This window comes from Trichechus manatus, unplaced genomic scaffold (genome assembly GCF_000243295.1).
Source record: "Trichechus manatus latirostris isolate Lorelei unplaced genomic scaffold, TriManLat1.0 scaffold00007, whole genome shotgun sequence".
NCBI classification, from domain to species: domain Eukaryota; kingdom Metazoa; phylum Chordata; class Mammalia; order Sirenia; family Trichechidae; genus Trichechus; species Trichechus manatus.
This window is the reverse complement of record NW_004443943.1, coordinates 16,588,411-16,611,748: the sequence shown is the minus strand read 5'-3', so window position 1 is coordinate 16,611,748 and position 23,338 is coordinate 16,588,411. Positions and strand designations below refer to the sequence as shown.

The window sequence follows — 23,338 nt, the reverse complement described above, 5'->3', positions numbered from 1 at the left end:
GCAGTATCTAGGAACTTTCTCTACAAATATATTTGCATGTGTGCGTAAAGTTTTTGTACAAAAATATTCATGGCAGTGTCTGTAGCAAAAAATAACATCTGTAAAAACAAAGAAAAATACTTTCATGAAATACTATGTAGCTTTTAAAAAGAATGAAGTTTAAAAAAAAGTGAAGATCTGTACATGATTATATGAAAAAAAATTTTTCTAAATTTTCAAATTATATAAAAACTCAAAACAAATGGGAAAAAAGATATAATACATTACACCTACACAATGATTCAATCTGTTTCAAAAAGACATACATGCTATATATATTCTGATTCAGGCATAAACATTGTCTGAAATGTTACTTAACAATGGATTATTTCTAGGAATAAAAAGTAAGGTGATCATGATGATAGGAGAATAAAACTTCATTTCATGCCTTCTATACTACTTAAAATTGGCATGTGTATGTATTTTTTAAAAATAAATTTAAATATACGAACTAATTAGATGACCTAAGAGAGATTTTACTGCTATGCTTATGATTAACATTAATAAATCTTCAAATGGGTATACAGACAGTTACTGGATTACAAATGAGTTCCGTTCCTAAGTCTGTCTTTAAGTTGAATTTGTACGTAACTCAGAACAGTTAGGTATGGTTCTTATCTAACGTCATTTAGTCAAATGTTTGTCTTGGTATACAGTACACAGTGTACCTTTTTATGCATAAAAAACATTAAAGATACAATTCCAAATACACTAAAACAGCTTTAACATTGTAATACAGTAACAACAATAACAATGTTTGATGCGAGTTGCAAAGTAGCACCATTTGTTATTATGAACTGTTGTATGTACCTCGAAAATGTTTATGTCTGAACCAGAATATGTATAGCATGTACATCTTTGGTTTGTAACCACAGGTAGTATGTAAGGCAGATGTTCATAACCCGAGGACTGCCCCTATTGTTTTAGTTACTGATTTCTCCTGGGGTCTTTTTCTTGAGCATAAACATTTCAAAGCCAACATGGTCTTTTATTTGTCTTTTTTATGATAGAAAAAGAGGCAAAATGGAACAGGGCAGGATTAGGAAACAAAACAAACTAGCTGGATAAAACAGAAAAATTGTACAAAATTAGACTAGAAAAAGGCAGGCTGGGATGCCAGGCTAGAGGGTAAGCTTATTATGAGGGCAAGGTGAAGTGACTGAAAACATTTAATATAAAAATGATCCAATGAAATGAGAAAAATTAAATCTAGCTGTGTGACTATATGACAGAGTGAGTGTAGAAACAATGATGTCCAGAAATCAGTGAAACAGCAGTATTCCAGGTTTGACTTAAGACCTATAATAGGACAGAACAAACATAAGGAGCCACTGGGAGAAGAAAGTAACATAATTAAGGTACTGGATCTAAGGGTGAAAATAAAAGATGAAAGATTATTTAAAGTCTAAACCAGGGGTGGACAAATGTTTTCTGTAAAGAGCCAACAGTAAATATTTTAACGTCAGTTGAAACCATTCAACTCTGCTGTTGGAGCATGAAAGCAGCCACAGACAATACAAAAAACTCAATGTATGTGGCTATATTCCAATGCAACTTTATTTACATAAATAGGCAGTGATCTGGATTTGGTTTGTGGGTTGTCATTAGCTAACCCCTGGCCTAAACAACAGAAACAGTAGAGATCAGTCACAGAAACAGAGGGCTCAGAAGGTTAAGACAGTTTTGGCAGAAAAAGATACTCAAGTTAAGAAGTTAATAAGCCTCTAAAACCAAACATATCACAAGAAAATAAAACTACAAGCCAACATTCCTTATAAATTTAGCCGTAAAAATCCTCAATACAATACTAGCAAACTGAATTCAGCAACATGTAAAAAGCGTTATACACCATGACCCACTGGAATTCATCCCAGCAACGGAAGGTTGGCTAAACATAGGAAAACCAATCAATGTAATATACCATATTAACAAAATAAAAGACAAAAACCACATGATCATCTCAACAGATGAAGACAAAGCATTTGACAAAATTCCATACTTTTTCATGATAAAAACACTTAACAAACTAGGAATAGAAGGGAACTCTCTCAACCTTGTAAAAGGCACCCACAAAAAACCCACACCTAACATTATACTATGGTAAGAGAATGAAAATTTTCACCACTACTATTCAACATTGTTTGAAGGTTCTAGTCAGAGCAATAATGTAAGAAAAAGAAAATAAAAGGCATGCAGATAGGAAAGGAAAAAATAAAACTATCTCTATTTACAGATGACATGATCTTGTATATAGAAAATTCTATCAAATACACAGACAGAGAAAGTATTAAAGCTCATAAACAAGTTCAGCAATGTTGCAGGATAAAATATCAATATAATAATTTCAATCGTATTTCTATACACTAGCAATGAAAAATCCAAAAATGGTATTAAGAAAACAATTCCATTTACAATAGCATCAGAAAGAATAAAATATTTAGAAATAAACTGAACGAAAGATGTATGTATATAACTTGTGCACTGAAAACTAAAAAAAATCATTGAAAGAAATAACACCGCAATAAATGGGAAGACATCTCCTGTTCACGATTAATATTGTTAAGATAGCAACATTTCCCAAATGGATCAACAGATTTAACACAATTCCTGTTAAATAAAATCCCAGCCAGCTTTTTGGTAGAAACTGACAAACTGATCCTAAAATGTATGTAGAAGTGCAAAGGACCCAGAATAACCAAAACAATGTTAAAAAAGAACAAAAGTGGTAGGACTCACACTTTGCAATTTCAAAACTTCCTTAAAAGCTACAGTAATCAAGACAGTGTGGTACTAGCATAAGGATGGACATGCAGATCAATGGAACAGAATTTAGAGTGCAAAAATAAACCCTTACATTTAAGGTCAATTGATTTTCAACAAGGGGGCAGAGACAATTGAATAGAGAACAAGTAATTTTTCAACAAATGGTGCTGTGACAATCAAATATTCACATACAAAAGAATGAAGTTGGACACTTATCTCACATAATGTACAAAAATGAACTCAAAATGGATCAAAGACCTAAATTTAAGAAAAAAAACTATAAAATTCTTAGAAGAAGACATAGGTGACTTTGCATTAGGCAACGGTTTCTTAGATATGACACCTAAAGGACAAGCAATTAAAAAAATAAACTGGAGTTCATTAAAATTAAAAACTTTGATGCATCAAAGGATACTATCAAGGAAGTGAGAAGAAACCCCACAGAATGGGAGAAAACATTTGTAGATCATTTACCTGATAAGGGTCTAGTATCCAGAACATATAAAGAACTCTTACAACTCCATAACAAAAAGACAAAAATAACCCATTTAAAAAACGGGCAAAGGATCTTGTTATGGATTGAATTATGTCCCCCCAAAATATGTGTTGTAAATCCTAACCTCTATGCCTGTGGTTATAATCCCATTTGGGAACAGGTTGTCTTTGTTATGTTAACGAGGTAGGATTAATGTACGGTGTATCTCCAGTCAATCTCTTTTGAGATATAAAAGAGATTAAACAAGCAAGCAAAAGCGATGGGGGAAGAGAGAGGCCAAGCCACATGAAGACTGCCCAGGAGCGGAAGCTCAAAAGCGACAAGGACCTTTCCTCCAGAGCCGAGAGAGAAAGTCTTCCCCTAAAGCCAGTACTCTGAATTCAGACTTCTAGCCTCCTAACTGTGAGAAAATAAAGTTTTGTTTGTTAAAGCCACCTACCTGTGGTATTTGTTACAGCAGCACTAGATAACTAAGACAGACCTGAATGGACATTTAAAGACATACTAAAGACCAATAAGTAGATGAAAAGATGCTCAACATCATTAATCAAAACCATGAGATGTAACTTCATACTCACTAGGATGGTGTACCAGATTGAATAGCATCCCACAAAAATTGATGTCCACCCAGAACCTGTGAATGTGACCTTATCTGGAAATAGGACTTTCATAGATATAATCAAGTTAGGAATGAGCTCATAGTAGATTAGGTTGGGCCTTAAATCTAAGATGATGGGTGACCTCATAAGAAGAAAATTTGGAAAGAGACACATATGAAAAAGACACAGACACACAGAGAGAGAAGATGGAGGCAGAGATTGGAATTATGCATCTCTCAGCCCAAGGAATGCCAAGGATTTCCAGCAACCACCAGAAGCAAGAAGCAATGATGCCTTGATTTCAAACCTCTAGTATCCAGGACTGTGAGAGAATACATTTCTGTTGTTTAAAGCCACTCAGTTCGTGGTACTTTGCTACAGCAGCTTTGGAAACTAATAAGTTAGATAGCTATACTATAAATAGGTAAATAAAAACAAGTGTTGGTGACAATGTAGAGAAATTAGAACCCTCACACATTGCTGCTGGGAATGTAAAATGGGGCAGCCACTGTGGAAAACAGTTTGGTACTTGCAAAAACGTTAAACATAGTTACCATAAACCAAAAACCAAACTCATTGTCATTGAGTCGATTCTGATTCATGGCAACTCTGTATGTGTCAAAGTAGAACTGCACCCCGTAGGGTTTTCAATGGCTGTAATCTTACAGAAGTAGACCAGGCCCTTCTTCCTTGGTGCCACTGGTGAATTCAAACTGCCAACTTTTTGGTTAGTAGCTGAGCGCAAACTATTTGTGCCAGCCAGGAACATGGATTTACCATATGACCCAGCAATTCTACTCCTAGGGATCTATCCTCCCAAAAATAAAAACGTATGTTCATATAAAAACTTATAGATGAATGTTTATGAAAGCCAAAAAGTAGAAACAACCCAAATGTCCATCAACTGAGCAAAGATAAACAAAATATGGAATATTAATATAATGGAATATTATTCAGCCATAAAAAGGAATGAAGAACTAATACATGCTATAATTGAAACCATTATCCTAAGGGAAAGGAGTCGGACACAAAATCCATATATTATGTAAGCCCACTTACATGAAATGTCCACAATAGGCAAATCAATAGACAGAGAGTAGATTTTAGGGGTTGCCAGGGGCTGGGGGAATGGGGTACAGGGTTTCTGTATAGGGTAATGAAAATGTTCTGGAATTAAAGAGTGGTGATTGCTATACAACCTTGTGAATATACTAAGCACCACTAAACTGTACACTTTTAAAAGGGGAATTTTATGGTATGTAAATTATACCTCAGTTTAAAAAAAGAATTTAATAAGACAGCTAAGTAAAAGGTATTCAGTATTTAATAGAAATTCAGAAGCCAGGGAAAACTTTAAAGGCTGAAGATGTAGTTTTTTTTTTGTTTGTTTGTTTGTTGGGAAATGTTTCACATGTTGAAATCATGGGAGTGAATGAACTCTCTAGGCAGAAAATGAAGAGAAAAAACAAGATTGACACCTTAATCATAAAAGCTGCCAAAGTAGCTGAGGCTCATTCTGAGAGAAAGGAGGTAACTAGTACAGAATAGATTACAAAAGCCAAAGCAAGAGAGTTTCAAAATGGGGGAAGCTATATATTACTTTTATATTTAGGAAAAATATACTCACACACAATAAATAGAACTTAAATAATGAAAATGAAGACAAGACAGAGTGGACAATAATGTTAAAATAATATAAAAAGTAAAATAAAGTAGAGAAGGCAAAAAGCTAATAGATTTGAAGATATGCAGGTTATAAGTGATGTGGGAGTAACTTTCAAGAGCACAGAGAAGATGGAAGTCAGATTAAAGTACTGTATTTTTATGCAAATAATGCATGTCTTCTACGTTAGTTTGCCAATCTCGCCCGGATCTGAGGTACTTTGTTAAGCATGCTATGCCAAATTTTTTTTACAGTAAAATGTTAAAAAAAATAGGCATAGCAGCACTTATAAAAATATCTGGCAGGGGGAGGGCGTGGTTGGCAAACAAACTTAGAAGGCATGTGTTATTTGCATAAAAATACGATAGCTGCAGTGGGCCTATGCCCAACTTCCAATATTTGGCCAAGAAAGATTAAAATATGATAAAAGTTATACAGCATCCTGGTTCAAGGGAAAGTTTTTCAGAATAGCTAAGATTTGTCCACATTTGCCAACACTGATACAGGAGCCAAAACCAAAAAACCAAACCTGCTGCCGTCAAGTTGATTCCGACTCATAGAGACCCTATAGGCCAGAGTAGAACTGCCCCATAGGGTTTCCAAGGAGTGCCTGGTGGATTCGAACTGCCAACCTTTTGGTTAGCAGCCATAGCTCTTAACCACTACGCTGCCAGGGTTTCCATAAAGAGCCAAAGGAAAGGAATTATTTAAAAGGGTTATGGTAATAGGGAGTAATGAGGGACAAAGGCCTAGCTAGGAAAGGCAGGAGGAAACAGGACTGAATTCAGAAATATGTTCTCACATCCATTTATTAAAGAGTAAATATTAATCCAAGTCAACCCTACAAATGTCAAATCATATACATAAGTAATAATCTGGTTCTCTTACCCTTTGTCTTTGTTGGTCAAGTAGAAATAGCATAGATTAGTAAAGAGAGTCTGGAACTTAAGTGTGAAGCAGATCTGGGTTCAAATCCCAGCTCTATTACTCACACAACTGAGAAATTATGGGGTGAATGATGGGAAGGAGAGGAATCTGCATCGTTTTAAGAATAGAAATATGTATATATCATACATAAAGGTAATTTTTGTAATATTTCAAATGGAGAATCAATACAATTTGAGTAAGAAAGGCATATTTCACCTTCTAGGATTTGAATCTAAAGTATTAGTTTTTTAAAAATATATATTTTAAATTTAAAGATCTTTTGCCTGAAGTATATTCTTTACGTGATGGCTATTGTATAGAAATCTACTGCATTCATTGTGACTTATATGACTTTGACTGATTTTATTTTTCACAACTGGCCACTACCAAGAAATCAATGTGCTTTGACTGAATATTTTTCATTGTTTTGTTTTTCCAAGAATAAACTTTAAGTTGATAAATTACTCATTAGAATCATGCTTTTCACTTTTGATAAAGTTAGATCTTATGTTGCACCCACTTTAAAAATTTCAAAAGAAAATGTTAAATCAATTGTTATTACAACTACCTATTTGCAGTTATTTTAGTATTGAAAGTTTAAGTTTGTCCTGACCTTTGCAAACTTTCTCATACTGTTGTATAGCTTCTTCCATTTTATGATTATTTAACTGCTCCTACAAATGAAAGAATATGCATTAAATGCAAATGTAACATAAAACACACAGCAATATTTAATAGTGGGACTTGAAAACAGAGCACAATGGGTGTCAGATGTTTGGACAGGGGCACAGTTTCAGTCCTTGCATAGGTGCAATTTCTGAAGATACACCTCTGCGTGGGGTTGCCATGAGTCAAAATCAACTCAACCGCAAGTAGTTTGTTTTTTCTGTTTACTATGTATTTAATGCAGGAGGAACAAAGAAAATCATGAAAAAAAATTCCCTATCAGTAAACCCAAAACGCAGAAAAACAGGGTCCCTCAAACCTCTCTAAGTGGAAAGTAGCTGGGAGACTTGAAAAAAAGTAACAGAACCTTTAAGAGGCCAACATTAAATTATGGGGACTGGATATCCTCTAATTCTAGTTTCAATCTGTCAGATAATCTACCCTCCATTCCCAATCCCATCTAATTTAACACTATCTCCTCACTTTCTAAGTCTCTGAATCCTGTAATGAAAGTGTAGATTGTCTCGTTATGATTATATTCAGTCAAAAATAAAGGTGAAAATGATTATGTTTTTATACCTGTATATTTATTAGCTTGATTCATTTAAAAGCAAAAATGGAAAGAATACAGGTAGTACCCGATTTACGATGAAGTTCTGTTCCGACAAGTCCATCGTAAGTTGGTTCTGACCAAAGTCAAATACCTTATTTTTTTTAGTTTTCATTATTATTGCCTTTTATAACAGCATCTTTATAAATTCAATATTTATTTGTCTTTGGAGGTTGGAAATATTACACATAAACTTACAGATAAATTTTAATACATACATACATACATTAAAAAAATACACATGCCCATAAAAAAATGGACAATTCGGCATTTTCTTCAGTTGTGGTAATAATTCCACTTGTGGAAGGTTCTAGATCACCTGGATTATCCCTGGGAATGGGGATGGTGTTTCTAGTCAGAAGATTAGTGAGAGTCATCTGTTTGCTCCTTTTATGCACTGCAACATTGGATGTAGTACATACTACTAACAAAAAGATGCACAAAAGTCAGGGACTACCTGGACAACAAATTCATATTTTTTTCACCTTACTCATTTAATCAAAGGCAAGCAAAATATTACCATTTAAAATAAAGAGATTTTGCTTTATAAGAATCATTTTAAAAAAGAATTTTTATAAGAACTGGAATTTATTTTTTTTACTTTTTATTTTGAAATAATTTTAGGTTTACAGACGAGCTGCCAAGATAGCAGAGATTTCCTGTAAAATCTCCATTAGGCTTCTCCTAATGTTAACATCTTACATAACCAGGTACATTTATTAAAAAATGAAGAAATTAACATTGGTACAAAACCATTAACTACACTACGGACTTTATTTGGATTTCACCAGCTTTTCCACTGATGTCTTGTCTCTGTTCCAGGATACTATCCAAGATACTACACTACATTTAGTCATCAAGTCTCCTTCCAAAACCAAAGGACAAGTCGATTCCAACTCATAGTGACCCTACAGGACAGAGGAGAACTGCCACATAGGGTTTCCAAGGCTGTAAATCTTTAAGGAAGCAGGCTGCCACATCTTTCTCCCATGGAGCAGCTGATGGGTTCGAACTGCCAACATTTCAGTTCACAGCTGAGCACTTTAACCACTGTGCCACCAGGGCTCCTTCGTGTCTCCTTAGTCTCTTCCAATCTGTGATAGTTCCTCAGTCTTTCCTTGTCTTTAAAGATCTTGACACTTTTGAAGAGTACTGGTCAAATATTTTGTTGTACATCTTCAATTTGAGTTTAATGTTTTCTCACAATTAAACTGAGGGTATGGATTTTGGGGAAGAACAGCACAGAGAAGATTTGCCCTATCAATATGACTTATTACTTGTGACATTATTCTTGAACACTTGGTTACGGCAGTGTCTACCAGGTTTCTCCAATGTAAAGTTACTATTTTTTCCTTTCCATGCTCCATTTGTTAGAAGCAGGTCACTATGGACTTCTTTAATTTTAAGCAATTTATTTTTAGATTCCAGAAAAGTTCAAAACAAAATTTCATATAAAGAACTAACTTAATACCTTTAATTTCAAAAACCAAACCCCTTGCTATCGATTCTGACTCATAGTAACCCTACAGGATAGAGTAGAACTGCCCCACAGGGTTTGCAACGCTTTATGGAAACAGACTACCACATCTTTCTCTTATGAAGCAGCTGGGTGGGTTCAAACCACTGACCTTTCAGTTAGCAGCCAAGCGCCACTGCACCACCAGGGCTCCTCATACATTTAATTAGACACTAAAATATACCAAAGGAATTTACTTAAACCATCTTTAAAAACAAAACCATTACCTTGAGTTGTTGAATAGTTCGCTGTTTCATATCTATTTCCTGAGAACACTGGTTTTTCTTTTTCTCCAGTTCATTAATTTTAATCCTCAGTAATTTTTCCTCATCACGCATGACACAGACCTACAAAGTAATGTTAATAAAACAAAGGAAATGTTTTTAAAGAAAAAAATACTAATTGCTTTTTGTTGTTTAAAATACATGGACACTTCTTCAAAGATTCATGTACTTTTAATGCCCATTAGAAAAATTAGGCATTCTATATACCACATGAGACAGTTTCAAATTATAAGAAAATGTCTTAGTATTCTAGTGGAGAACACATATGAACAGATCATTTTCTTCTTACATTAAGAATCTCAGATTCTAGAAGTGCTCTCAAAAAAGAATCAATATAACACCTGCATATAATAGCAAAATCTTTATCATGGGAAATCAATTGTAATACTCTTGGGAAAAAAACTGGCTCAAATTTCCAAGGTTTATTGAATAATATGATCCAGTAATACAAGAAATACTTCAAAAGCTATTATCTGTTCTCAACATTTTAAGAAAAGAAGTTGACAAATGACCTGTTAGAATTTAATATGGAGGAAAACCATCTTCACCCTATTAAATTTACCACACAACTTTTCAAATAACCTACCTCTTTCTGTACTTGCTCAATCTGCTTTTTGGCATCAGCCAGTTTCTCTTTCAGCTCAGCATAATCATCTTCTTTCCTCTGAAGATCCGCTTTCAGATTCTGGGTAAGAGCTGAGCTTGCAGATAGCTCCTCTTTCAATCTAAAAAATACAAATCATATTCTATAATGATGCACCATTAACCAGCTAGGATCATACATGTAATCTGATAATAATCTTTACAAAACTACATCTTTTCTCAAATTTGCAATGTCCAAACCATGAATGAGTGAGTCCTTCAGAGAGGATTTCACATGATTTTGTGAGCAAAATCTTTGCAGAGAATTTACGAATTCAGAGATTTATATGAAACAAAGTACAAACTCCTCACTCACTGTGCACGCTATACTTCACCAGGTTAAGTTATGCCCATTTCACTGTTCAAAAGTGACATAGTAAGAACGTAACCCATGTCACTGAACTGTACATGTAGAAATGGTATATCATTGGATGTGTATACTTTCACCAAAACAAACCAAAAAAAAAGACATAGTAAAATGTATGTTTTACATATTTCAATAACATTTCGCTTACTTTTCCGTTTCTTGTCTGTTGGTTTCGTTTTCTTCTTCCTTTAGTTGAAGTGAGTGCTTCACATCTTGCAAATTATTTGTTAATTGTGTGATTTCTTCTTTCAGTTTGACTTCTCTTTCACTTAAATCTTTGGTGTTTTTGATAGAATCCTGAAGACTTGCTTGAAATTCCTCTAGATTTCTTTCCAGCTTAAGGATGACAGACTCCTTTTCTAAAATTTCTTGTTCTAACTTGGCTGAACAACTGTATTTGTCTTTCTGTGCCTCGAAAATTGTTTCCAGTTCCTGTATTTTCGCCTTGTAACAAATAACATCTTGTGTAAGCTCTGAAAGTGCTCTCTTTCCTTCAACTACATGCTGTACTTCAACACTAAGACTAATGGTTTTTTCTTGCAGTTCTTCTTTCAGCTGTTGTACAAGACTTTCTTTTTCTTTTAGTAGGTCATCTTGATTCTTATTCTCCCTCTCTTCTGTCTTTAGTCTGTCATTTTCATCTTTATAGCCTTTCACTTCTACCTGTAATTTTTCAACTTCTTGTTCCAGTTCCAGGATATGATGACTTTTTTGGGAGGAGACCTTCACAATTTCCTTACATTCTTCCCAAATGGCTTCAATACTAGAGTGGAAAGAACTTTCTCGACTGAGTTCTTGAATACAAGATTCTTTAATCTGCTTACTTACCAAATAATCATCACCTAGAAGGTGTAACTGCGTATTCAGCAAATTATCCTCCTGAGAACAATTTGACAGATCCCTGAGACTAAGTAAATCTATGTCTGAGATCTGAGAACCTGAATCAAGCATATGTAGTTCATCTATTTTTGTCTGCATTAATTTTATTTTTGAAACATTATTTGTGATGTTTTTTCTAGTAGTTTCTATCTCCTCTGACAGTTTCATAATCTTTTCTTCCTGTTCTTGATTTATATCTTTCTGCACTTGTAATTCAGAAATTGCATTTTCATATTTTGATTGAATTTGTTGGACCTCTATACTTAAATTAAAAATCTTTTTTTCAGAAGAAGAAAGTTCCTCCCGCAAACTAACAATCTGTTTATTTAATTCTGCTTTTTCTTCTTTTTCATTTATAAATTCATTCTCAACAATGAGTAAATGTGTTTTCAACTCTTCATTGTTTTTTTTTAAAACTCTAATGTCTTCCTTTTCTTTGGAAATGCTTTGCTGCATATCTTCACTTTTCTTGCGGTATTCAGAGATAGAACTGCTAATATATATAGGTCCTTTAAAAATAAGAAAATTGTTATTAATTTGGCAAATCTCAATGACACTAAAAAAATTACCATATGAGTCAATAGTCAAACATATAAAATGGGAAACTTAGCGAAAAACAGAAATATGTTGTTGAAGGAAAAAGAAAAAAATAAGCTGCAAAGCATATGTGGTATAAGACCATTATGTAAAAATTATAGTTCCATAAATTAATATTTAATATGCAAAGAGAGTTAGCAAAGGAAGTACACTATCTCTGAGTAGTATCCAGTTATTTCTCCTCTTTACAACTTTTAGTATTAATTTAAATTTTCTATGAAAAATTCTTATTATCATAATATGGGACAAAGAGGAGGAGATCACATAATGAAACACCATAGGCAAACATCTCATATCCTAAAGAACAGTTTTTAAAGTCCAATTATATTATGGATTCTATTAGATTAGTGATTTGCAAACTGATTACCTAAATTTACATAGCTAAAATTAAGAAAAAATTGTTAAAGGAGGGACAAGATAGCAAAGTGAGTAGACACTCCCATTTACTTCCCGAGCAACCAACTCACTGAACAACGAATAAAAACAAGTACAAACTGAGATCTCACAACTCTGGACAACAGCTGAAGTACTGGAGAGTCAGGGTTAGTCCAGAAGCAGAGGAGAGGAGGAAAGCGGTAGGCTCGGAAGCACTCACTCATCACAGCCATTTTGGGATGGGGCTGGCTAACAAACACAGAACACAGAAAAGGAGCTAATCTGAAGAATCTCTAGCCCGATTTTTTTTTTTTAAGGCGGCACTGATCGGTTGTGGAAGTCTGCTGGCTGCACAATTGGGAGGGGGCAAAGGGAGATGGTGGCGTTGCGTGAAAGTCCTGCTGAATATCACTGAGGTCCCATTTAGTTGGGCACTAGGACCCAGAGGTACTGCAAGAGGAATAGTTCAGACTGACAAGGACAAAGGAAATGGCCAAAGTGGGCCACTGTGGGAGTGTCTGTGCAGGGACACCCGTGAGGGAAAGACAGAGAGCCCCTCACTGTCATCACAGTAAAGTCGAGCCCCATTGCTTATGGCAGAGTCTCGGAACAAATAACTCTCCATCTCAGGCATGCGTATTGAATTCCAGAAACCAAGTATACAGAACTCCTGAAACATCACTGAAGGAAAAAAAACTAAGAATGAGAGCGCCACCTAGTGGTTCTCAGGATAAGACACCAAGCCCACTGCTACTGGGTCATTTTGACTCATCGCAAACCTGCAGGGCTGAGGGAAGCTGCACCCCTTAGGGTTCCCAGAGTTGTTAGTCTTTGAGGAGGCAGTCTGTCACATCTTTCTCCTGTAAAGTAGCTGGCAGGTATGGACCCCAGCCCTTGAGGTGGTGGTCGGGCACTTGGCAGCTGTGCCACTGAGGTGTCCAGTCAGAAAACTTACCCACAATAAACAGAATAAAAAATGTGAAGCAAAATTATTAAAAAAATAATGAAATGGCCCAAATTCACCAAAAGTTAGTAAAACACAAGAAATCACAAGAAAAGACAAAGAATCAAAAGCAAAATATGAAGAAGAGGAAATCTCTCCTGTGGAAGCCAGAATAATGCAAAGAATTAATAATTTTCAGACTATGGTGCTAAATATGTTTAAAGACAGCGAAAAGGACACAGAAAACAAACTAGTGGAGTTCAGGAAACAAGTGGAGAAGCAAAATGAAAAATTAACAAAGAAATTGAAAACATAATAAAAAACAAAAACAAAGAGAACTACTAGAACTGAAGAATAAAACATGTGAATTAGAAAAAGCAAGAGAAACACTCAATAGAGTTGAGCAGACAGAAGATAGAATAAGTGAACAAGAAGACAAAATAACTGAACTTACCAAGTCTCAAAAGAAAAGAACAAATCCAAAAGGAAATGTGGGATTCAATTAAGAAATTTAACATTAGAATTATTGGAATCCCAGAGCACCATAACAATAAAGCCACAGAAACAATTTTCCAAGAGAGAATCAGAGAGAATTTCCCAGAACTGAACAGACAACTAGACAAGCAAACACAGGAAGCTACACAAACCCCAATCAAAAGAGATACAAAAAGATCAACTCTGTGACATATCGTAATAAAATTCTTGAAAACCAAAGAAAAGGAGAGAATCCTGAAAGCAGCAAGGAAAAGAATGCAATATAACATACCAAAGGTCTTCCATAAGAATCGATGCAGATTTCTCCCCAGAAACTCTAGAGGCCAGAAGACAATGGAGCAACATATATAAAATAATGGACCAAAACAAATGCCAACCAAGAATTATTTACCTAACAAAGCTGTTACTCAAAAGCAAGGGGGAAATCAAGACATTCCCAAAGAAACAGAAGCTCTGGGAATTTGCCACTACCAGACCAGCTTTGCAATTATTACTCAAGGAAGTACTCCAAATGGAAAGGCAAAAGCATTAAGAAATAAATACAAACTTATCAAATATGGGTTGTATACTGATATTAATGGAGACACACCAACAGAAAGGGGGAGGGAGGAGCTTATCAGGAATAGATTTATTTATGTTAAGGTTGTATGTTAACTGTTGTTCATATGTTAAATGTTGTTGTAATTGTAAGTTGTATAATATATGTGGTAACCACTAAGAAATAACCAAGAATAAACACTCAGAAGACAAGAAGGAAGATAAAAAAAAGGCTCATTGCAAGAAAGCACCCAAATACAAACAAAAACAGAAGTCAGGAAAAAAAGAAGACATGAATCTCTCAAAAAAAAAAAAAAAAAAAATAGCAAAATGTGTGAGATGGACACTTCATTTTCAGTAATAATCTTAAATGTATATGGTCAAAAGGACCCATGCAAAAGGCAGAGAATGGCAGAATGGATAAAAAACACATGATCCACACTTTTGCTGTTTACAAGAAACACATCTTAGACAAAAGAACACAAACAGGCTGAAAATAAAAGGATGGAGAAAAAAATTGCATGCAACCAGTAAACAAAAAAGAGCAGGGGTGGCCATACTGATACTACATAAAGCAGACTTTAAATCAAAATCTATTACAAGACCTAAAGAAGGACATTACATAATAATAAAAGGGTCAATCCAGCAAGAAGACATAACAACTGTAAATATATATACACCTAACAGCAATGCACCAAAATACATGAAACAAATACTGACCAATATGAAAGGAGAAATACCCAACTCTGCAATAATAGAAAGACCTGGTGATTTGCTTCTGTAAAGATAATAGCCAAGAAAACCCTATGGGACAGTTCTAGTCTGCCACACGGATTTGCTATGAGTCAGAACTGAATGAACAACATACTTTTTATTATATAAGGGACTTTTAAGCATAAGAAATTTGATTCTTACCCACTTAATGAGGATACCAAATAAAAATATAGGTGAAATCTACAGGTCTTTCTCCCATGGAGCCACTGGGTGGGCTTGAACCACCAACCTTACAGTTAACAATTGAGTGCTTATAAAGTATAAGGGGGGTACTAATCCATAAAAGTAGAAAACAGTTATAACAGAGGCCTGGCTCAAAATCTTCCTCTTTAAGAAATCTCTTAGTTCAGTTGGTAGTGTCTCATGAATTTAAAAAGGGTCTGTTTTAGAGGGTTTTTTTAACTAAGCCCTACCCCTATCCTCTGCATTTTAGCACTTTGAAATTATATTAAAATATATTTTGTTCATCTACTAGATTCCAGACTTCCTGATGGCCAACTCCCTGTGTCTTATTCATCTTTATATACCCTGAACAATAAATCTAAATAAAATATTTTTAAAATTTAGCTACACCACATATGATCTCCTTTTCCACCTCTAAGACACATCACTGCACCAGAAAACAAATACTTCCTTAATTTTTACCTTCGGAAACCTTTTCTAGTTCTAGATATGTACAAATTCTTAATGTGATATGCACCAGCTATACTAACTTGGTAACTTTAGTGTTACTTCGTGTTTAAAAATTTAAGGTCCTCTCTTCTATAACATCTTTTTACAACAGTGATTCCCAAGTATTATTGGGCAGAAAAATCACTCAAGGACCTTATTAAAACACAGATTCCTGGGACCCATTCAACAACATTGACTTGGTAAGTCTGAGGTGGCTTGTACAAACAACATTTTGAGAATTACTGCACTAGGCAATTATTTTTGAAAGTTTCTGGGAGAAGTTGACAGTTACCTTTGTAACCACTTTTGGGATCTAAACTTACTGGTCTTCATTACAAAGCCTTTATCAGGTGGCCCCACTACATATAATCATTCTATAAAATTCAAATGTCAAATCTCAGGTAAGTATGAGATTCGAATCTTTGATAGGCTCTTGTGCATCCTAGTTGAGAGATGATAGTAACCCATGAAATGCATATGCAATGAATCTGTTCTATGAAGAAGCTACCATTTTTGAGATCATAAAAAGCTCTTTAAACTTTATAGAAATCTATCATCCTGTATACAAAAAAGTTTCAACCTTCCTATATACTAATCTCTGTTCAAGTTGCAAGCAAAGTAAAGGAAAAGCATAAGCATTCATGAAAGGCCTTTCAGGTACAATTATATAATGTGGGAAAAAAACATGAAGTGATTATTTGCTCTCAAGAGTTTTAATCCTATGATCCCTTTTGATAAATTTATACCCCAGCCCACACAAGATGATCTGTACCCAGTGAGTGTATGCCCCCTCAGAAGAATCACTGTATAACCTGAGAATCTCATCTTCCCACTCCATCCAGTTATTTATCCAATTTTACCTTCTAGTAGTGAATATGCAAAAATAAGCTTTGTTTATAAAATTTTATTTTCCAAATACAATCCACATCTTTTACTTTACCCAACTGTCTAAATGGTCTTGGGCAGCTGTAATTGCATAATTCCGACTATGCGATCCTAAGACTCTCTTTTCTTTTAATATAGTCTAATTTTAAAGGCTCATTGTAAAAGGCTTTCTTATCTATAATTTATATTTTCCTCTCCAGTCTCAAAGACGAGGGGGAAAACATGGTGTTAACTTCTGCAGTATGGGGCCCTGGTGGCACAATGGCTCAACCTCTAACCAAAAGGTCAGCAGTTCGAATCCACCAGCTGCTTCTTGGAAACCCTATGAGGCAGTTCTACTCTGTCCTAAAGGGTCACTATGAGTCGGAATCAGCCCGACAGCAACGGGTTTCTGCTGCATAGCCTCACATTCTCAAAAGCTGCTGAGTTTATTTTTGAAGCTTTTCATATGTTAGCAGTAACATTTTCCTAACTTATTTCCTCAAGATTCTCAGTTTGTTGTAAGGATTCTAGCTATTCTGGAATCTTTAAATTAAAAACATTTGCCCCTCTTTACTTTTACAACAAATTTGACCACCTATTCTTAGCGATTTTTTTAAATAATTTTCAACCTATATATTATTTTTCATCAGATACATAGGTTGTCTCCTAGCATCTTACCAAAGTTGTAGCTAGTCATCCCAATCTATTCACTGGTTCAGACATCTACTTTTCTTTCAACAAAGTTTCTATTTATGATTCTATTTCCATACAGAAGATTTAATCAGTGGAAAAGACTATTTGAGAAAAAACTAAATATGATGATGATAATAGTGTTGGATTTTTTTCATCACTTAAAAATGTTCAAAAATATCCTCTTCCTTTTTAAAAAGACAAGTTGTAAATGTGTATGAACCCTTTCTGGGAGACGGGGATGGATCTGATCAAGTTAAAAGTGACAACAGAGACTGCAAAAAGCCTCTGGGTATCTTGAGGTTTGGGCTCAAAATTTTTATTGAGCTTTCTGTATTCAATTCTTAGATTACTGTATCCACATAGTATGCATAACTTCTGTGATCAAGTAAGGTTGTTCTCTTAATTTTATTTTAAGGGCTAGTATTATCATAATATATAATGCAAATCAGGTAATTTGTTTTTCCACCTGCTTTCCTTTTTAGATATTCATACTGTTCTTTCATAAGTTTTAAAATGTTTTACTTCAAAGATCTATAGAACATATTCAGGACAGCCTTGTCAGGGACAAATTAAAGTACTAGCCCAGCAATAAAAATGGGAAACAGATTTTCTCCATATCTAGAGTAAGGTTAACTTGTAAAAGGTAAACATAAACAGTTAAAAGGGAATGCAGTTAACACTTTAATTGGATATTTACACTACTTTCAACCTTTACTTCTACTGAATACATATTATGTCATAAAGAATTACAGTTTTGATTGAAAAATCAGAGGTATGCAGATTGTTTTATATCTCCATCGCTTATTTCTAGGACAGTTTACATGGTGACAGCTTCCCCAAAGTGACCTCAAACAAATTCACTTTCATGAGGGAAAAACCCTGTATTCCTTTTTAATATGAGAAAACATGGATTCTATGTAAATACCAGCCCCTTGACCCTATCCTAACAGTTATAGAAGTCAAACTTTGTTCCAGAGATTTTGAAGCAGTGGGTTAGAGGGAAAGAAGGGTAGTTTTCATTTGATACCTTACATAATCCCTATGGCATGGGGTCGCCATGAGTCAGGGGCCAACATGACGGCAGCTAACAACAACATAATCTCATAACATGAATAGTCGAGAATTAGCCATTTAAAGTGATTGTGAATTTAAGTAAGAAAAAACATACTTTGTTATGTTACCTAAACTGCCTTTAACCCACTCAGACTCAAATTACTTATAGCTAAAAACTATAGTTCTTACATAATCCTTTTCTTCATGAATGCGTTGGTTACCTTTAGGATTAGCCACACTGTGTAGATTACTGGCTCCTGCACACTTTTACTTACTTAGGTGACCTATTGATCCTACATTCACAACTACTCTATGGCACTGTCCAAGTTGGAAGAAAGGAAGGAACCACTTGCTGCCATCGAGTCAATTCCAATTCATAGGACCCTATAGGACAGAGTGGAACTGCCCCATAGGGCTCCCAAGGCTGTAATCTTTATGAAAGCAGACTGCCACATCTTTCTCTCATGGAGCGGCTAGTGGGTTCAAGCCACTGATCTTTTGCTTAGCAGCCGAGTGCTTTAACTACTGCGCCACCAGAGCTTTCAATGAAAGAACAATGCTATGAAAATCAAAGCAAGGTTATCTAAACAGTTAACTTGCTTGGCTACTAACAGAAAGGTTGGAGGTTCAAGTCTACTCAGAGGTAGCTCAAAAGAAAGGCTTGATGATCTACTTCCAAAAGGTCATAGCCATGAAAAAACCCTATGGAACACAGTTCTACTCTGATACACGAGGTCATCATGAGTTGGAATTGACTGTCAATTGGTTGGTTAACTATGCATACTAGTCTTACCCATTTAGCTCATACAAGCACTATACGTACCGTAAACATGTACCTAAGTCTATACTATTCCTTTAAACATGTAATTTTGAAAATATTTGTTTTACTGGAGACATAAAACCAAAAACCAAACCCATTGCTGTCGAGTTGATTCTAACTCACAGCAACCCTATAGGACAGAGTAGAACTGCCTAATAGAGTTTCCAAGGAGCACATGGTAGATTTGAACTGTTGACCTTTTGGTTAGCAGTCATAGCTCTTTACCACTACGCCACCAGGGTTTCCACTGAAGGCATACAAAGTGTTTATTATTTTGGTTTATTATCCAATTTTATTCATCCTTGACAGTCTCAGGAGGCAGGTAGTATGGTTTTATTTTACTAATGATGAAAGTAAGACTGACCATACCCAATTTTCTCAAGGTGAACCTGCTAGTAGGAAGTGACAGAGTCTGAATTCTAAAGCTAATGCACATTCATTTAGAAAATCCAGCCTAAGAAATATTCTATAGTTCAGAGATAACTTAAAGAATACTGACAAAGTAACATATCATCTTTTCTCTTTTAAAGTAGGAAAAAAAGTTGGTATGTTCTGCCACATAAGCAGAGAGGTACAGTATAGAGTAAGGATACGCCCTACATTTTCTTAACAATTCTGTGGTAAATACAACTTGAGCATATTTGTCTTTAGTAATATTAGCTCAAAGACTTACTATCAAATATTCTTTTCTCCAAATGAATTAAGAACACAAAGGAAGAAAAAAAAGTGGAAAGATTTTAGCAGAAATAGATACTACAATTATTTACAATAATGAAAGTGTTACATTTTAACTATTATAAGCATAGAAGTGACAGCAATAATTACAGGCATGAAAAAGAAACAAGTGATAAAAGACATTATCTAAAAACACTTGTTAATATAAAAAGCAGCTTTAAATACAGTAGTCCCCCCTTATCCACAGTTTTGCTTTCCAGAGTTTCACTTAGCCTCTGTCAACCATGGGTAAGAAAATGTTAAATGAGTAGTGTGACAAAATCTCCCCGCCTTCCCACTCCGTCCCGCCCGGGAACCAAATTCACACAACTTTTATTACAGTATATTGTTATAATCATTCTATTTTATTATTAGTTATTATTGTTAATCTCTTACTGTGTCTAATTTATAAATTTAAATTTATCACAGATATGCATATATAGGTCAAAACACAGTATATATAGGGTTGGCTATTATCTGCAGTTTCAGGCATCTATGGGGGCCTTGGAACATATCCCCCGGTGGATAAGGGAGGACTACTGTACACCTATCCTCTGACAGTTTATAACATATCAGCATAAAAATTAGTATTAGTGACATTCAGATTTTCCCATGTTTTTTCTTAGGCAAGTAAATGTCCTCCTATATGAAATTTTTCTGTTTACTGGTTTAGGAGCTAACTTTCTTAAAGGCCTCCTGCGGGCGGCTGAAGTAATACCTTTCTTTGCTGGTGGTTCATCTTGCTGAAGAAGTTCATTTTCATTTGATCTTTTTCTTCCTGAAGAGGTTTTAGTTTTGCTGTCCTCAGGTACTTCAACTATTTCAGGACAAGTCAATTTATTCTTTATTATTAAAGAAGATGCATCAGTGTTGTCCTAAAGTAAAATAAATTAATTCACATACGGAAAGCTACAATCAATATAAAAACTACATAAATTATCTTTCAATCGTGTATCAGAAAAATTTTTCACATTTGTGGAAACATTTACTAAGTTATTTCTTAAATCACGCCCTAAAATAACTGATAGCTTTGGCAAATTTAAAAAAAAAAAATTTGTATACTCACCACGGGGGACAAAAAAACCTGCTTTACAATCCTGTTAAGCCTCTAGTTTCACACTAATACCTAAAAATAAATCCATCCTCATACTTCTTACAGTGATCAAAGGTGAATTAGAGGTAAACATGCAGATAACCAGAGAACCCTAAGACCACTTACCCCAAGTCACATTCAAAATGTGTTTTGAAAAGTATAAAAACACTAAGGTCATTATTTGCCAAAATTGTTTCTTATAGATGCTTTTACTTAAAACCTTGAACACCCACACTTGAAAATCACCAATTAATTATTCTGTTTTGTAACCAATGCCTCTTAAGTATAAGCATGTCTAACAACTCCCAAAAAAATAGTTTGACCTTAGCTTCTAGTCTATATATATATATATATATGTATATATATATATTCAAAGATGCACAGTCCACATACAGCTTTAACAGTGAGCTTCTAAGTCAGACATTTAATTTTTTTTTTTTTTAAGGTAAAGACTATACTTCCCTAAAAGGTACAATGCAGTCTTATTCAGAAAAAGGCAAAGTGAAACTTAACTATGCAAGTCTAAAATGTAATTAAGGGGAAGTATATTATAAGAGAAAAAATTAATTAAATCTCGAATACTGATAATAATCCATTTTGGGGGGAAAAAGTATGTAAAAAACAAAAAGCACCATTTTACATCATAAAATCAGCAAATGTTTTATCTGTAGGAAATATAGACAAAATGACTTTTAAGTCATAAAGTAATGGGTTATATAAAACAAACAAACAAACAAGTGCTGACCCTGCTTGTGTACAACCAAATACCTCATGGAATTTGGTTCCTTGGTTTGAAGGTTTAGGGGCATGGTTTCACGGGACACCCCAGTTAATTGGCCTAATAATGTGTTTAGTGTTTCTGTTCTACCTCTATTACGTAGTGTCTGGGGTCTTAAAAGCTTGCAAGCAGCTATCCAAGGCAAAACAAATTGGTCTCCATTCCTGGAGCAACAAAGGAAGAAGAGTCAGGCATAGGAGGAGGAAATGGAATGTGTGGCTAATTCCCTCCATGAACAGCTGCCTCCTTTGCCATAAGACCAGAGGAAATGGATGGTGCCCAGCTACCATTACTGAATATTTTGATCAAAGACTCTACAGAAGAATCCTGATCAAAAGGAGGAAAATGTACAACAGAATTGCAAAATCTCAGACTCCGAACTTTCTGGAGTCATGAACGCTGGATGAACTCCTGAAACTATCACCCTGAGATAATCTTTAAACATTAAACCAAAATTATCTCCTGGAATCTTCTTAAAACTAAACAATAGTTTAGCTTCACTAGTAAAGAATGTCTGCCTTGTGCATCGTGCTCTTTTAAGATCTACCGATATGGGATCAAATTGACAACAGCAACACAAAAGATTAGATAGGAACCTTAGGGAGCAGTGAATTTATGTTTATTGAGGAGGAACAACTCAGAAAAGGAGGGTGAGAATAATTGCATAACGCAAAGGATACAATCATTGTCACTGAATTGTACATGTAGAAATTGTTGAATTGATATACGTTCTGTTGTGTATATTCTCAACAACAAAAAAATTATACAAAAATAAATTACCCTTTCAAGTATAAGAAAAGCAAAGTTTTTTTAAGACAGTCCTAAACAGAAGATCTCATAAAGAACAACCTCTGTGTTTTCTCACAATTAGTCCCTTAATGTCACTGATAAACAACAAAATCCTGGGATAGATAGATCATACCTCTGACAAAGCTTGAGAATTTACAAACACTTCACATAACAGGTTCAGATTGCCTCCTCCCCCACTCTTAGGACTTAACAGAATGATCCAGGCAGTTTTTTTCTCCCTTCAAACTAAAATCTTCACCAAAAATCTATCCTCTAGAAGTCACTGTAATTGAAAGGAGCATTTTTTGCTCCTAGGATATGCTTGGGTAGAAAAAAAAAAAAAGAACCACCATTCAACATAAACTGCTAAGAGTGCATAAAACTTTTTCATCATTGGAAAAAGTCTACTTTTAAAATAAGCTTTGGAACACTGACCCTAGATCAACAGTTATTTGCCACAGTCAGGTAAGTTCAAAGTTACTTTGGATTTGTTTACTTCTGTATTTATGTGAATTTTAGCACAATGTTTTAAGTTAGTTGATAAAACAGTGTATAGAGCTTGTCTATAAAGTTTTGTTTATAGGCAAGGATTAATTAAATTAGCAATGTTGTTTTTTTTAATATTGATTTTTTACTATTACCCGTGGCTGTCGATTGTAACTCATGGTGACCTCAAGTGTTACAGAG

The 23,338-nt window shown here is 34.7% G+C and overlaps 1 protein-coding gene across 1 annotated transcript in view; it reads right to left on the bottom strand.

The window, feature by feature from the left end:
• Nucleotides 1-23,338, bottom strand: part of KIF20B (kinesin family member 20B) — a 98,179-nt gene that overhangs the window by 27,495 nt on the left and 47,346 nt on the right. The window contains exons 20-24 of the mRNA XM_023739903.1: nucleotides 20,710-20,866; nucleotides 10,721-11,960; nucleotides 10,150-10,288; nucleotides 9,507-9,626; nucleotides 7,101-7,161 (exon numbers count right to left, since the gene is read on the bottom strand). Coding sequence (XP_023595671.1) covers nucleotides 7,101-7,161; nucleotides 9,507-9,626; nucleotides 10,150-10,288; nucleotides 10,721-11,960; nucleotides 20,710-20,866 — 1,717 coding nt within the window. The remainder of the gene's footprint in view (nucleotides 1-7,100; nucleotides 7,162-9,506; nucleotides 9,627-10,149; nucleotides 10,289-10,720; nucleotides 11,961-20,709; nucleotides 20,867-23,338) is intronic.